The sequence below is a fragment of the Chiloscyllium plagiosum genome, unplaced genomic scaffold (genome assembly GCF_037043375.1).
Source record: "Chiloscyllium plagiosum isolate Xiang-an unplaced genomic scaffold, Cpla_swu_hap1 HiC_scaffold_47, whole genome shotgun sequence".
Taxonomy (NCBI): Eukaryota; Metazoa; Chordata; class Chondrichthyes; order Orectolobiformes; family Hemiscylliidae; genus Chiloscyllium; species Chiloscyllium plagiosum.
In genome coordinates, this window is record NW_028270185.1 from 22,355,286 (window position 1) to 22,372,914 (window position 17,629).

The following is a 17,629-nucleotide window of genomic DNA, read 5'->3' on the forward strand; positions in this document are numbered from 1 at the left end:
CAATAACAGTTTGTTTCCAATCATCAATACTGGTGTGTCACCATCATCATCGCCCAATACAAGTCACTGTTGGATGGAGGAAAGTATCTTAACATTTCAAGTCCAAAAGGAATTATTCAGAACTGGTGCTCTGAAGAAAACTGATCTATACTCAAAATGCTAGCTTACTCTCCCTCCCCTTGGATGCTGTCTGACTCACTGTGACCACTAACATTTTTGCTTTCTGTACATACTTCAGCATCTGCAGCAATTTGCTCCGGAAAATATCTTACCAGCTATTGGCACTAGTGTAGATTCCTCATTGTTCCCCTTTGCAGCCGACATTAACTAAAAAAGAACAGAGCACAAGAATTTTAAACTTCATATATAGTTTTACACAAACATTCCTCTTACCCATTTCTTTGACAGTACAAATGGAGTCTGACATCAAGTTAAAGGGAAAGGCAGTAAAACCATTAGTCTATGGATCAAATCAAAAGACATGTAAACACATCGGACTTACAGATGGCCCTGGAGAAACAGGAGTCCTGTTATGATCGTAATTCTCACTATGCTTCCCACAAACAGCAGCATCACTTTTCTGAGTTTTAACTTTCTTCTCTCCTGTGTAAAATACAGAACATTTACTTTCAATCTGCAAACATGGAGGGCAGGTGCCTGATACAAATCCCTGACCGTCAAAAGTAAGTAAAACAAACTGAGCTATCTGTTACAGTGAAAGGTCACAGAGTCATAAAGCATGGGAATACGCCCTTTGGCTCAACTCATCCATGCCAACCAGGTTTCCTAAACTGAACTAGTCCCATTTGCCTGTGTTCAGCCCATATCCCTCTAAACCTTTCCTATTCACATACCCTCCCGAATGTCTTTTAAATGTTATAATTGGACCTACAGGTACTACTTCCTCTGGCAGATTATTCCATACATGCAGTACGCTGTCTGAAAAGGTTGCCCCTTGGGTGTCTTTTAAATCTTTCCTCTCTCACCTTCAACCTATGCCCCTGGTTCTGGATCTCCGTACATTGGGAAAATGACCTTGGCTATTCACATAATCTAAGCCCCTCATAATTTATAAACATCTATAAAGTCAGCCCTCAGTCTTCTACGCTCCAGGGAAAAAATTCCCAGCTTATCCAGCTTCTCCTTATAACTTAAAATCTTCCAGTTTCCTTGTAAATCGTTTTTGCACTCTTTCCAAGATAAGAAGAAACTTTAGTTGTTAGAATTTGGAACGTAGTGGAGGCAGATTCCATCAGTGGTTTCAAGAGAGAGCTGGATATATAAGTAGAAGTGAATTTAGAGGGCTGCGGAGATAGAGAAGAATGGGACTGTGAAATTCAATGGTTCTATAACATCCTTCCTGTAGCAGAACAACCAGAATTGTACACAGTACTCCAAGTGTGGCCTTACCAATGTTTTATACAGATGTAACCATGATGTCCCATCTGATAAAAAGATTTGTTTTGAAGAGAGGAATGATGATGGAACATTTAAAACAAAGGGGGACAATCATGAGAAATGTTAATAATATCAGCTAACATGGGGAGTAAAGCAGCATGGTGGCTGATTAGCAGTTTAATAGGGTTAGGCCAAGGGAGCAGGCAGTGCATCTCATGCACCAAGTGAGCTCACTGACGTGTTTCAGGAAGTATATCCTTGGAAGTTTTCTCACTGTGGTAATTAGGTCACAAAGCCACAGGTTGAAACAGGAGGAGAAATCAAAGAGTAAAGATAAGGAAGTTGAAGTTCAATTATCAGAAACTATTTTTGAGTGAATGTTTGAGGAAAAAACAACAGGTCAAAGACAAAGTAGACAATATTAGTTCACAAATTAGCAGAATTACAACAAGATGAAAAATAAAGCAGTTTTATCAAAAAGCATACACAGAAGAATTTGAGTGTATCCCAGAATACTACTACCTTAAAAATGAAGTCTTGAGGAGGAAATGAGCACATCACATATTCAGGTGGGTGGAAAACGGGGAATTCATCGTCTTGAAACATCAACTTGTTCTATCCACTGATGCTGCCTGACCCACTGAATTTCTTAAGAATTTTACATTCTTCCTTCATATTTAAGCAGCCACAGTAAAAACAATTATGCTCCAGATATACATTTGATTTGCACAGGCTTTTTTTAAACCCTCATGTTGAAATGGTTTGCCATGGCCAAAGTATGAATCAGTGATTTTTTCTGAAATATGAAGTGACACATCCAAGTGTGCATGTCTGTGCGTTCGGTAGTGGTGGTGGGACCTTTCCTCCAGCTGTTTGCCAGAAGTGAGGATGTTTCTCATGACTGTGCAATCTTCAGCATCAGTCATGACTCCTCACATACTGAAGCGGGACATGCCCAAATGCAGCAAGACCAGACATTATCCAGGTACGAGCTGGCAAGTGACAAATAACATTCGCACCACACAAGAGCTGGCAATAAACATCTCCAACAAGACAGGATCTAATATCACCCCATGAGATTCAGTGACATCACCATCAGTGAAACCTACTCAATGGTAACCATTGACCAGAACAGAACTAGACTAGTTTTAGAAGTACTGTGACTGCAAGAATGGGTCAGAGTTTGGGAATCCTGCAGCAAGTAACTCACTTCCTGACTTCCCAAAGCCTGTTCATCATCTACAAGGCACAAATCAGGAGTGTGATGGAATATTCCCCACTTGCCTGGAAGAGGTGCAGCTCCAACAACATTCAAGAAGCTTGACTCCACAAACAAAGTTGATTGACATCACATCCACAAACAGTCAGCCCCTCCACTACTGATGCTCAGTAGCAGCAATGTGTATTATCTACAAGATGCACTGCAGAAATTCACCAAGACTCCTCTGACAGCTTCCAGACTCATGACCATCATCATCTCAAAGGAAGAACAAAGGAAGCAGTTACATGGGAACACTACCTGCACTTCCCTCTCAAAGTCTCACACCATCCTGACTTGAAAATATATTACTGCTCCTTCAGTGTTGCTAAGCCAAACTTCTTAATGGATTTATGGGTGCACCCCACCAAATGGACTTCACCAATTCAAAAGGGCAGCTCACCACAACCTTCCAGGGCAATTAAGGATGGGCAATAAATATTGGCCCAGCCTGTGTCACCCACATCCTCTGAATGAAAATACATGCCCCTAATTTTCTACTACCAAAATGCACCAATTCATATTTATCGAAGTCAGCACTATGTTACTATTATACAAAGTGTATCTTAAAATACAACTGCTTTTAAACACCTAGTAAATTCATACAGGCAGATGATATTTTGCCTTTAGCACTGTGCATTCCTGGACAGACAATTTGCACTTTGTTGATGACACTAAAGGCAGATGGCACCATAAACAGTCGATGGGAGCAGCAAGTAGCAAAAGTACATCGATAGATTAATTCATTAAACTCTAATCTGCTACAAATGTATCCAATGTGAAGTCAGAAGTCATCAATTTTGGACCCAAGGAAAATAGATCAGAGCATTTTATCTATGGCAAAAAGCTAGAAAACGTGGAGCAGCAGTGTTTTCAGTTGATTTTCAGAAATCACCAGGTGATAGTGGATTGATACAAAATGACGTTTCTGGAACAAAATATCAACAACAATATAACAGCAATAGGAATTGAACTAACTTCAGAGGGGCTGGTATCTTGTCACCAAGTCATCTTTATTTACACATGGAGAGTCCTTCACACAGATCTAGCTCTCTCAGAGCCAGCTCTCTAAGTGAACTGGATGTCTGACACTTCTGTTCATACCTATCATGACACTGGATGATACATGCATTTAAGGTGAGAGGTGGAAAGTTCAAAGGAGACGTGAGGGGCAAATCTTTTTTTGCACAGAGTGGTGAGAGTCTGGAACGCACTGCCAGAGGTGGTGGCAGTTAAAGCAGATATGATAAGAGAATTTAACTGATTTTTAGATTTTAAGGGATTTTTAGATAAGTACATGACTGTGCAAGGAATGGAGGGATATGGACCAAGGGCAGGCAGAAGGGATTAGTTTCACTTCGCATCATGTTCGGCACATCATGGGCCGAAGGGCCCATTCCTGTGCTGTACTGTTCTATGTTCATGCTGTGCAATATATCCCTAGCTTCAAACTTTTGTTATACAAGTCATGTATACAATTATTTCACACTTTCAGCCTCCAGCATTCTCTTGAACAATCAAATACCAAGCTATTTTTAAGTGAAAACATTGAAACCAAATGAACTAGATTTAAAAATTTGAAAAAAAGTGTTTCTCTCTTTTTTTTAAATGGCAATAACAATTTTGATATATTGATTAATGATGATTATCACAAGGCAACGTGTGAAGTACTCAGAGTCGTTTGGAGACGTGGTGACCATAAGAAATCTGCCCCTCAAACGTGCTCCACCATTCAATAGGATCACAGCAATACCGACATTCCTCATGTCCACTTCCCTGCATTTTCCCCATTAACCCTTGAGGCACTATAAAGTGGAAACCTGGGCTACTGAGGAGGATGTCAAGGCTTAGAACAAGATAACTGAAAGGCTAGCAGGAGGTAGTGACTTCAATTATGTGGAGAGCCTGGAGAAACTGGGGTTGTTCTCTTTAAAGCAGAGGTTTAAGATGAAATTTCACAGAAATGTTCAGTTTTAAGAATGCTTTTTATACACCAAGTAAGAAAAATTACAGCATGTTGCTGTGCAGAGGGGCCTGGGTGTCCTCGTGCACCGAGGCGGCACGGTGGCACAGTGGTTAGCACTGCTGCCTCACAGCGCCAGAGACCCGGGTTCAATTCCCATCTTGGGCAACTGTCTGTGTGGAGTTTGCACATTCTCCCCGTGTCTGCGTGGGTTTCCTCCGGGTGCTCTAGTTTCCTCCCACAGTCCAAAGATGTGCAGGTTAGGTGAATTAGCCATGCTAAATTGCCCATAGTCTTACGTGAAGTGGTAAATGTAGGGGAATGGGTCTAGGTGGGTTGCTCTTTGGAGGGTCGGTGTGGACTTGGTGGGCCGAAGGGCCCGTTTCCACACTGTAAGTAATCTAATAATTACAAAACATTGATCTGCAAATGCAGCAGGTAATTAAGAAGGCAAATGGAATGTTGTCCTTCATTGCTGGAAGGATGGAGTTTGATAATAGGGAGGTATTGTTGTAGCTTTATAAGATACTGGTGAGGCCACACCTGGAGTACTATGTACAGTTTTGGTCTTCTTACTTGAGAAAGGATGTACTGGCGCTGGAGGGGGCGCAGCGGAGTTTTATTTGGTCGAATCCGGAATTGAGGGGGTTGGCTTATGAGGAGAGATTGAGTAGACTGGGACTATGCACATTGGAATTTAGAAGAATGGGGGGAGAGGATCTTACAGAAACTTATAAAACAATGAAAGGAATAGATAAGATGGTAGCAGGGAGGTTGTTTCCACTGGTGGGTGAAACTAGAATTAGGGTGCATAGTTCAAAATAAGGGGGAGCAGATTTAGAACTGAATTGAGGAGGAAATACCCACCCAAAAGATTGTGAATCTGTGGAATTCCCTGCCCAGTGAAGCAGTTGAGGCTACATCATTGAATGTTTTTTTAAGGCAAGGATAAATAGACTTTTGAACAATACAAGAATTGAGGGTTACGGTGAGCAGGCGGATAAGTGAAGCTGAGTCCACAAAAAGATCAGTCACGATCTTATTGAATAAGGTCAGAAAACAAATCAAACCGGGTTATAGTCGAACAGGTTTATTTGAAATCACAAACTTCTGGAGCACTGCCGTATTGTCAGGTGAAGAAGGGGCAGCGCTCCAAAAGCTTGTGATTTCAAATAAACCTGTGGACCTGGTAATAAACCTGGTATTGTGTGACTTTTGACCTTATCCACTGCAATCCAACACCAGCACCTCCACATCATGGCTGTGATCTTACTGAATGGCAGCACAGGCTCGATGGGCCAAATGGCCGACTTCAATTTCTTATGTAAATCAGTTTTCAGTGATAGAAGCTTCAGTAACCAGAAGATTGAAATTTTAAAACGACTTGCAAAAGAGCCAGGGAGAGGATTTTTTTCTTAGAAACACTGGAACAATTTCAGGTGACTGAATTATGCACCTGAATGGGTGAAGAAAGCAAATTCAATAGTAGCTTTCGAAAGATATATTGGACAAATGGGAGAGATGAAAACATTTACATAGCCAGCCATAAAAGTAAGACATAATTTGATCATTCTGTCAGAGCCATTCTGTGTCAAATGGTCTCCTCCAGTGTTGAATCATCCAATAAAATAACTTATTGACTGAATGGCCTCACTTAGGAGGCCTGTAAACAGTTGTATTTCCAGATTCACTTTCAAGATTGAAACAATTTTTTTTTACAAGCGTAAATCTCTAAAGGCCACAAATGTTGTAGACAGGTTATAAACGGTGCACCACAATGGATCAGGTTTACCAGTGATTAATGGATAAAAAGAGCAAAATTTTTAAAATCACTACACTTAATGTTGACATTGGTGAAGTTAGAAAATAAGCCTTACCAGAGAGTACAGCGATTATTTTTAACAATGCCTTGTGTTTTTTCATCAGCAGCTTTTTCTCCAAATAGAGTTTATGCCCTTGCTGACACAAGTTTTGAATTTCACTGATGGCCTGTGGTGACAAATAGTTAAATAAGTAAAAGATTTATGAATGGAGCAATTTTATATTATCAACAGCAGCAATCATTCAAAAGTTATGTCATCATCTAAAAGATTATAAGTTAAAATAGATTGATTAATACTCTTTTGTTGTAATTCTGCATTGAACAAAAATAGGAAAATAAGACATTGCTATTTAAGGCTTATCCATGCTCCTAAGCTTCACAGAATACAAGCTCAATTAGTGCATAATAAATTTTTGAAGGCTTGGTGACTATTTGTATACATACAGCTTGTCTGCCCCTTAAAGATGGTCACCCAGCTGGTATCCCTGATTAAGGCAATCGACAATTATTGGCCATATAAGGATACTTAAACAAAATACCATTTCTGGGAGTACATTCGCGTGCCAAACGTAGATAGTGATATCTGATTAGATGTCAGTAATGTAATGTTAATACCCTCTCTCAACCTCACACAGCTGAAAATTCAGTAGTCGGAAGGACCACCCACTGGTTTACTTAAAGGGATCATCAACTACCTTCAGATTAGTTGCTGATTCGCTTCTACAGCTGTTTGGCTGTGACTGGAGCAGGTTTGGGTTAATTTAAAGTTGCTATCATTTACAGTGAGTGCATGGCAGATGTCAAAAGGACTTTGTGTTGATTTTGAGAATTCTGCATAAACCACTTCCTCCCAATATGAGTAAGCTACAACCAGCTTAGAACACTGTGCAAACATGGCGAATCTCCTCCTGAAAGGCATTGTGGGTCAACCCACAATGATAGACCGCAGTCATTTAAGTACTCATCACCACCACCTTCTCAAGGGCAACTGGGGATGTGCAACAAATGCAGGCCAGCCAACAAGGCTCACTTCCCACAAATTAATTTATAAAAAAAAAGAGTAAAGATGATGAGCAGCACGTCAAACTGGTCAGGATGAGAAAAGAAACAGATGTAATAAAACAATGTTTTTAAATATTAAACACAATCAGTGCAATGTGGAGGAACAACAATCAGATTCAGTATTTTTGGGCTTAGAAAAAGGGCACAGAAAACAACTAAGTGAGTCACTATTTCCTGATAGAATTACTTCAGGGAGATATCTAAGGACTGCAGGACTTGGGCAGTTTTAACTACGATCTCTTTCTCTCAACTCCTCCAAGGCAAGCAGCTTGCTAATATCCTCTTGGAGTCCTGCCTTTTTATTGGGTGGAGTGTTTAATAATCCCCGAGAGACCATACTCTGGCATCAATCACCATTTTCAGACTTTAGTGCTTCATATCTTTGCAGAATATAGCAGAGAATCATGACTGAAGAGAAACAAAATACTCGGGAAATCTTTTAACAAACCTCATCAAGAATGGCACGTTTTGAAACGCGTTCATCCTCAAACAGCAGCTCCCTTAACTCACTGAAACGATTCTGCATAAGCTTGCGCCACTCTCTCTCTCTCAATGTGTGCAGCAGTGGATTCTTTCTGCTTTTCTTCAGCTCCGACATATTGTAAATCTTTAAAATAAAAAGGTTACCTGTTGCAGTGACATGCAAACCCGTGACTGCAGAAGATGGCTGTAATTGTATCCAATTAAATATCCAATTAATCCAGAAAGCTTCGCACAGTCAGGAAGCAGAGATGACATTCATAGTGAAATGCAGCCCAAGTGAGTATGTAGTTCAGGGAATTTGGAGGCAGCATGGGAATTTAGTGAAGAGGGGAAGAGGTACTTTCTGCTTGCTTTTCTTTTGGCTCAGTTTGTAAGGTTTTTATTTAACAAGATACAGTGAAGCCCAGGATCAGAGATCCAGTATAATAATGACATCACAGGTAAACCATAAGTCTATTGGGTTGGTGATAAGCATTACTTTGACTATGATAGGTTACTTACAGATTGAAGGAAAATAAGGGAAGTATTTACACAGTACAAACCAAAAGACCAATGGGAAACTTTTAAAACTCAATTTAAGAACTAAGTAAATAAAATAGAGATGCGGGTCAGGCAATGTGTTGTATCTGCATAATGTGGGAGCTGTTAGACCCCATTGTTGTTCATATTGACCATATCTGGTGCAAGTGTTGGATGCTTCAGGAGCTCCAGCTCAGGGTTTATAAGCTGGTGTCTGGGCTTCAAACACTGCAACATGTCAAGGAGAGGGATAGTTACCTTGACACTATGTTTCAGGAGACAGTCACACAATCCTTACATTAACTACCTTAAATTCAGTCAGCAGTCAGGGAAAGGAGGGTGTGCCTATGTATGAGGCAGGTAGAGGGTTCCAGGAGATAGTGCCAAAGGCAACTCAGCCCTTGAGCTTGAAGAACAGGTTTGAGATTCTTCTCCCTGTCTGGATGAGGTCTGGAGTTGTAGGGAGGATGAACATAGCACCGTGGTTCAGGGGAGCCATTCAAGAGGAGAGAGAAAAGAGAAATGTAGTTGTAACGAGGGATAGTATAGTCAGAGGAACAGACATTGTTCTTTGTGGCCAGGATCAAGAGTCCCGAAGACTGTGTTGCCTGCCTGGTGCCGGAGTTCAGGATATTTAAATCGGGGTGCAGAGAAACTTGGAGTTGGAAGGGAAAGATCCAGTTGATGTGGTCCATGTACATACCAATGACACAGATACTAAGAGGAAAGAGGTTCTGCTGAGGGAATATAAGCAGTTTGGGCAAGATTAAAAAGCAGGCATTTCTGAATTACTACCTGAGCCATGAACTAATTGACACAGGGTCAACAAGATTAAAGTAGTAAATATGTGGCTCAAAAATTGGTATGGGAGAAATGGGCTCAAACTCCTGGGACATTGGCACCAGTACTGGAGAAGGAGGGAGCTGTTCTAATGGAATGAACTCCACCTGAATCACGCTGGGACCGGAGTCCTAGCGAATCACATCACTAGGGTTGTGGATGAGGCTTTAAACTGAATAGTCGGGAAGAGTGGGTTTAGTTGCATGGAAAATTATGAAAAAAAGTTAAGGGGGAGTAAAGGGCTCAGAAGTTATTAAAGTTTCTAGAACAAGCAATATGACAGAATGTATGGAAAAGCTCAGGAATCTAACTACATGCACAGCAGCTAAGGGGACAATTATCAGAAGGAGGGGTAGACAATGCAGGACTGAGGGTTTTGAACTTAAATGCGCGCAGTATAATAAAACAAGGTAAATTAGCTCGTTGCGCAGACTGAAATTGGCAGATACGGTGTGCGGCTGTTACAGAGACATTGCTACAAGGAGTTCGGGGCTGGGAACTAAATATCCAAGGATATGCATCTTATCAATAGGACAGGCAGATGGGCAGAGGGGGTGGAGTTGCCTTGTTAGTAAGAAATGAAATTAAATCAATAGCAAGAAGTGATATAGAGTCAGAAGGCACAGAACCCATGTGGGTAGAGTTGAGGAACTGCAAAGGGGGAGGAAAAAAGATCCTGATGGGCATTATGTACAGGCTTCTGAGCAATGGTCAGGATGTGGGACAGAAAATCAATCGAGAGATAGAAAAGTAAAAAAGGCACAACTACATTTATTGTGGAGAACTTCAATATGCAGGTGGAATGGGAAAAAGCAAGTTGGTGGTAGATCCCAAGAAAAGGAATTTGTGTAATGTCTAAGACTGTTTTATTGGAGCAGCATGTGATAGAGCCCACTAGGGAACAGGCAATTCTGGATCTGGTGATGTAAAATGAGGCAGACTTGATAAGGGAGCTTACTGTAAAGGTATCCCGAGGTGGCAGTGACATAATATGACAGAATTCATGCTGCAGTTTCAGAGGCAGCAGACGTAACAGAACTACAATGACCCCAGTCAAGGGCTTATGACTGAAACGTCAAGTCTCCTGCTCCTTGGATGCAGTGCTTTTCCAGCATCATACACTCGACTACAATTGAGCAAAGGCAACTACGAAAGGTATGAGGGAGGAACCTGCCAGAGTTGACTGGAAGGGGAGCGTAGCAAGGAAGATGGTGGAGCAGGAATGGTAGGTGCTTCTTGAGGTAATTCGGGAGGCACAGCAGAAATTTATCCCCAAGGAAGAAGAAACATATGGAGGGAATGGTGAGGCAATGATGGTTGACAAGGGAAGTCAGGTACAGCATAAAAGCAAAGCAGCAGTATACAATGTGGTCGCGATTAGTGGGAAGACAGAGGATTGGGAAGCCTTTAAAAACCAACAGAGGATAACTAAAAAAGCAAGAAGCAGGGAGAAATGAGGTAGCTAGTAATATAAGAGAAGAGTGCAAGCATTTTTCTTGACATATAAAAAGGTAAAAGGCGGCAACAGTGGACATTGGACTGCTAGAAAATGAGGCTAGGGAAGTAGCAATGGAAACAAAGAAATACATTGGAATCGATATTTTGCATCAGTGTTAACAGGAGAAGACACCAGTACCATACCAGAGCTTTGAGAGTGTCAGGAGGCAAAGTTAAGAGTGGTGGCCATCATTAAGGGGAAGGTGTTGCAAAAGCTGAAAGGTCTGAAAAGAGATAAATCAGCTTGACCGGATGGACTATACTTCAGAGTTGTGAAGGAGACAGCTGAAAAGATCGTACAGGTCTTGATCATTAAGGAATCACTGGAGTCAGAGAGGATCTCAAAAAACTGGAAAATAGCTAATGTAACACCATTGTTTAAGAAAGGAGGGAGGTGTAGGACAGTTAGCCTGACCTTGGTTGTTGCTAAGATTTGAAGCCTGTTATTAAGGAAAAGATTACAGAGTGCTTGGAAGTTTAAGATAAAATAGGGTGGAGTCAACACCGCTTCGCCAAGGGGAGGTCACACGCGACAAATCTGTTAGACCTCTTTGAGGAAGTAATAAGTTAGACAAAAGAGAACCCGTGGATATGATCCATTTGGGGAGGCAATGGCCGAGTCACTGGACTGTTAATCAACAGATCCAGGTCATGACCTGGGGCTCTGGATTTGAATCCTGCCCAGGGAGATGGTGAAATTTGTATTCAATTAAAATCTGGAATTAGGAGTCTAATGATAACCACAAATCCATTGTCAGAAAATCCCACTGGTTCACGAATGTTCTTCAGAGAAGAAAACTGCCACCTTTATCTGGTCTGGCCTACATGCGACTCCATAACCAGAGCAATATAGTTGAGTCTAAACTGCCCTCTGTGCAATTAGAGATGGCCAATAAATGCTGGCCAGGCCAGTGATGCCCTAGTTCATTAATGAATTTTTAAAAAAACAAAATCGACATTTGGGTCTCCAGAAGGCCTTTAACAATATATCGCACAGGAAGCTGCTACAAAAGATGAGCCCATATTGGGGTTTGGGCAACATACTGGCATGGGCAGAGGATTGGCTGACTGGCACAGGTCAGTGGGATAAAGGGTTATTTTTTCAGGATGGCAGCAGTAACTAGTGAAGTTCCGCATTGGTCAGTGTTGGGACCCACAACTATTCATATTATATATCAATGATCTGGATGAAGGAACTGAGGGCATTGTTACTAAGTTTGCAGAAGACACAAAAATAGGTGGAGGGATAGGTAGTACTGAGGAAGCGGGAGGTTGCAGAAGAACCTGGGCAGGCTAGGTGACTGAGCAAAGATGTGGCAGATGAAATACAATGTGGGAAAAGTGTGAAGTTATGCACTTTGACAGGAAAGTTTGAGGGATAGACTATTTTCAAAATGGAAAACACTTCTGAAATCTGAAGGTCAAAGGCATTTTTGGGAGTCCTAATTCGTAATTCCCTTAAGGTTAACATGTAGGCTCATTTGGCAGTTAAGAAGGCTAATGCAATTAGCATTAATTTCAAGAGGGTTAGAATACAAGCACAGAGATCTACTGCTGAGGCTGTTCAAGGTTATGGTCACATTGTATTTGAAATATTCTGAGCAGTTTTGGACACCGTATCTAAGGAAGGGTCTGCTGGGGTTAGAGGGATCCAGAAGAGGTTTTCAAGAATGATCCCCAGGATGAAGGGTTTGTCATACAAGGATTGGTTGAGGACTCTGGATATATTCTCAATAGATCTGATGTGCAGAAGATGTTTCCACAAGTAGGAGATTCTACCATCTGGAATACAGCGTGAGAGTACAGGGGCGACCCTTTGGAATGGAGATAAGGAGGAATGTCTTCAGCCAAGAGGTCAATCTGTGGTACTTGGTTCTGCAGAATGCTGTGGAGGCCACATTGTGTGTATTTAAGACAGGGATAGACAAGTTCTTGATTAGTAACAGGATCAATGGTATAGCAGATACGATAGGCTGAATGGCGTAATTATACTCCTGTACCTTATAGCCTACGGTCAATAAAATACTGGTGAAAGGAAAGATTAAACATTTCTGGCATGAAGGACAAAAGAAATTAATTCCCAATTACCATCAGGAAGTGAACCAGGATACTGACAATAATATATCCAAGTGTGCAGAACTGGATCAAGCCATGGGTTCAATGAGTCCCATAAACCATCTAGATCTAGGATACATCCCAAACAATTTTAGTACCATTAGACAAGCTGATTTGATATCATCAATCATAAGATTATAACAAAATATAAGAAGAGTTATCTACCAGGTTGATGAGACGACATTAATTGACAACAAGACTGCAAATTTAAATCAGCTCCAAGGTGTATCAGGGATTATAATTTCAGATAAGAAAAATCTAAAAAGGAAGAACATTCAAAAGAAATAGCTCTAAAGACTGTAGAAAAATTGGACTCCTGATCTTTAATGATATTTACATAGGTTAACCTATGCACTGATATACGCAATCAATATTATACTAGTAAGGCAAATAGGAAGAGACCATTTGCACTTAATAACAAGGTAATAAATTAAATGAATCCAAAGAATGTGCCAAGCTGGAGAAATACACAACAGGTCGTTCGGATGTGGTCATTGCAGTATTATTCCAGGGGTATGTGCAGAAGTCAGGTCGGCTGGATTAGAAACTGTGGCAGAGACTCGACAGACCCAAATGTTTGCTGGTCTAGAATTTAATAATTCTGCATCAAAAATCACATTTTACAGAACTAGTAAATGCTTATCCTATCAGAAGACATTGATATCACAAAATTGAAAAACAGGATTAAATCAATGCCATGCATGAAGACTTACCTTTCTCTTGGGTGAAAATTTGTGAGATTGAGAATAATTGTGAAAATGCCATCTGAAAACAAAAAGGTTCAATTATTACAAAATATACGCATGCTAAATGAGAAGAGGATTCAGTCCCTACAGTACTGGCTGGAGACAAACAGTTCATATCTAAGTCAGCTATGGGCATGTACTTTTAGAATGGTAATCGGGACATGGTGTTGTTTGTGTGTTGTACAGAGCTTTTGGGTGAGTTCATCAAGAATGAGAGCCTGAGAGGGGTGACTATTCCAGGAAACACAGGCCTACAAGTTAAAGCCTCCCTTTACATGGAGGGCATCATTTTTCACTCAGGTTCACCGTCAGTGCACCGAATCATGAGCATCTGTGACCAGTTCGAATTGACCTTGGGAGCTAAAGTAAATAGAGGCAAGAGCAAGGCCATGTTCTTTTGGATCTGGGCTGACCAATCCTTTATCCCCCTTCACCATCAGGTCAGGTTATCTGAAGGTGCTATGAATATGATTCAGTGGGGTCAGGACACACGGGACAACTTGGGAGGAGCGTACTGCCAAGATTTTGGAGAAACTGCTCCCTCTCCATTCTGAGTAATAACCTGGGCATCAAGTGTGAGGTACTCTTGGTGTTGTTATATGTGGCCTATTCTCCAAGCCTGCCGTTTTCATTTTATCTGGAGATCAAAGATAGACAATGTCTAAAGGGACAATATGTACAATGTTTTGGATAAGGTGGGTGCAGATGACGTATCCAACGCTGTCTTCATCTTGATGGCCATCTTTGTGCGTGGCTACATCAAGTTGTGTGTAGATGCTTGGTGCACAAACACTAGTGTCTTTATGTACTGAGGTTCTACCTGTCCCCCATGTTACAAAGGATGGGCTTGGCCTTTTTGCCACAGAACCTTATTGCCAGTAGTTGGACTGTACTGACTCCCATGGAACAATTTGCAAACATAAACCATTTTTGACCACAAGTCCCTCAGGGAGTGGTCAACTTGCAGCATCCTTGAGAATCTGCAGGAGAAGGAGAAGGCGGATCACGTTGGGTAGTTCTCTGAACAGACTCTCAAAGCTATTTGGCAGAACGGGGCGGGGTGTGTGATACTGGTGGTGGAGGTGGTGGTGGACTGACATTGTCACACATCTACTTCTTTGCGACAAAGACCTGGAAAGAAATGCAGTTATTTTTGTCAAGGTTCTTTCTGAGCAGCTCTGTAACTCTGGACTCTATCTTCTACCACCTGCACCCTGAGATGCAGACTGAGACTATAAACTCTGTGAAAGGCGCTTTTCAGTTTGCCTGAAATTTGCTCCAGTGTATAGACTTGACTTCAACTGAGTGTTACAGATTGGCACATTCTAAGGTCCAGAACTAAGCTCTGAGGGATGCACTGAAGTTTGAAGTAACTCCTGCCAAAGTGCAGTAGGGAAAGACCACTGTCTAGAGTCTTTCTGCCGAAGTACAACAGGGATCAGTTCAACTATCACACCCTCTCACTGCCTTAAAATGTATGTAAATAGTGACCTGCTTGAGTAGAAAATGTCTTTGGTAGCAACTACAGGTAGCCCCTGCTATTTGAAAGCAGAGCGTTCCCAGGAAACCTTTCATAAGCCGAAAATGGCGTAAAGAAGGTGCATGATTTATATGGGAAAAAGTGTCGCTGTTTCCCGTAAAAGGAAAAATCCTCTTCGGATTCGCGAAAACAGGTACTGATGTAGGTCTTTCGTGAAAGCGAATTGCGGAAAGTGAATGTTCAAAAAGCAGGGGATACCTGTACAGTGAATGTCAAATTTCAACTTTTTTTAATTTGAAAAGACTGTACATAATGCTTTAGTACCTTATGTATGTATGCATAATAATATTTTTTAGAATAAAGTAGATTTTTGCAACAACAAAAGAATCTGAACGTGGCGATGGAAAGCCACCAAGAGCCAGCACCTTAAGGACAGGAGGAAAAAGGAACCTTCTCAGCAGTGTGTTCTGAAGCCAGTGTTCTCATTCCTTTGTCAAGCAAAGTGGAGCTTACGCTATTTCTACATGGTAACTGTGGAGGCTGGTGTTTAGGGTAGGGATAAATAAAATCAAAAAAAGTTGTGATTGGCAGCTTTTTCATATTACCTAATGAGTGAGTCTACATGACTGGAAGCAGGTTACTTACCCTAAAAGCAAAAGCTGCAAGGACCAGGGACACCAATAGTAGAGAAATGCATATTCTACCGAAGTTACTGGTATGACTTAATATATTACTTCACAAAAACTACAAAGCATATCTGAAACATATGTTAACTGTAAAATGGCACAGTGCCATCAGTACTATCCCTCAGTGGCTGCTAGTTCCACATTTTCAGTATGTTTTTAAAACTAGCAAAGTCAGAAAGCAGGCAAGCATTTTGCTAAACTTTAAGAGAGGACAACACTTGCTGCCCTACAAATGTGACAAATTGTGGCCTGTGCATTCTTCATTCCAAACAGTGAATTCTCATTTCAACCACTGCAGTGAGGCAATCAGAGCTGTCTAGCGGTACAGAGAGAAATCCTGGAGGGGCCGCCCTGTGGCCCCGGTCTGGAAATGTACACACATGATGACAAAAAACTTCAACATCAAAGTGATGACAATTGCTGAAATGATCCCACCTGGGAGGTGCACATAATTTTTCAGCTGTTGAAGTTTCATCAGCTACTTCACCATCTTCCATCTCAACATCAAAATATTCAGCGTCTGAATGACTCTGTATGGGATATATGAACACAAGAAAACGTCAAGAATGAAAAAAGACCATCTGACCCGCAAAATAATCCAATTTACCCAGTCAAACACCTACTGCCTTCAGAACTCCCCATATTTGTACTTAAAAGAGCTAAACTGTACACAATAAAGACTTCTGTTTCCAAGATTAATTTTGAACTTGCTTTTCACTAATTAAAATTGGAGTTCCCTTGGCTCACTGGTCTAACTTACCTTGAATTAATATTCCCAATATCCATACTAGATAAGGCTAAACTTTCATCGGTACGTAGGGAGATGCAATTAGCCACTGGTGTTAATAGAAAGAACTCTGGATTCCACAGAAGACTCACTGGACTCAATGTTAAACCTGTTTCTCTTCCCACAGATGCTGCAAGTGTTTCTCCAACACTTTCTGTTTTTACTGCAGATTTTCTGCACCCACAATATTTTGCTTTCATAGCAGCTGGTGTTAGTTTGCATATATCTTGAACTGCAGATAGTAGTTTTAGTTCTGGCTTTGAATTTGTGCACCAAATGAGGTAACAAAAGCTTGAAAATAAAGTGTCTTTTCCTAAGCCCTAACTAGGCAAAATTCAAGGAGAAAAGCATATTAAGTAAAATATGCAATGTAACACCCAGGTTTGAATTACAGTCTGACAGAATTTAGTTTTCTCTTAGATTTAAGGGAGATGGTGCCATTGGGGTAATGGTGGTGGTAATTCAGAGACCCAGGCTAACATCCGGGAGACATGGAATCAAGTTCCACCACAGCAACTGCTAGAATTTAAATTCAATTAATAAATCTGGTATCAAAAGCTAGTCTCAGTGATGACTATTGATTGGCGTAAAAACTCACATGGTTCACTCATGTTCTTTAAGGAAGGAAATTTGCTATCTTTATCAGGTCTGCACTACACATGACTTAAGCGAGTAACTCTTAAAAAGCCTTCTGAAATAGTCTTATAAGCTATTCAGCTCAAGGGCAACCACCAACGGGTAACTAATGTTGGTCTTGATGATGTCCACATCCCATGAAAGAAACAAAGAACAAATCAAAGCTCCATAATACTGACACTTCAGAATTATTTATAAGTAGCTCACTTTTGGCTTTGTGTTTTCTAAAGTAGTTGAATTATCATTTACATCAATAGATGAGTAATGGTACCCAAGCATGACAACTAAGGAAAACTATAATGAACCTTCAAGTTCAGCGAGCAAACCTACATCCAAA

The 17,629-nt window shown here is 41.0% G+C and overlaps 1 protein-coding gene across 10 annotated transcripts in view; it reads right to left on the reverse strand.

Moving 5' to 3' along the window:
- LOC122542904 (uncharacterized) overlaps positions 1–17,629 on the reverse strand; it is a 140,707-nt gene that overhangs the window by 14,469 nt on the left and 108,609 nt on the right. For 9 of the 10 annotated variants that reach the window (XR_015754711.1, XM_087983969.1, XM_087983968.1 and 6 more), the window contains 6 exons: positions 16,305–16,399; positions 13,671–13,722; positions 7,952–8,110; positions 6,497–6,608; positions 503–603; positions 273–327 (listed from right to left, as the gene is read on the reverse strand). Coding sequence is in view for 9 of the 10 variants with exons in the window: in XM_087983969.1 (XP_087840095.1) it covers positions 273–327; positions 503–603; positions 6,497–6,608; positions 7,952–8,110; positions 13,671–13,722; positions 16,305–16,399 (574 nt within the window). In the remaining variant the exon portion in view is untranslated. The remainder of the gene's footprint in view (positions 1–272; positions 328–502; positions 604–6,496; positions 6,609–7,951; positions 8,111–13,670; positions 13,723–16,304; positions 16,400–17,629) is intronic. The other variant, XM_087983970.1, reaches the window with a different exon arrangement.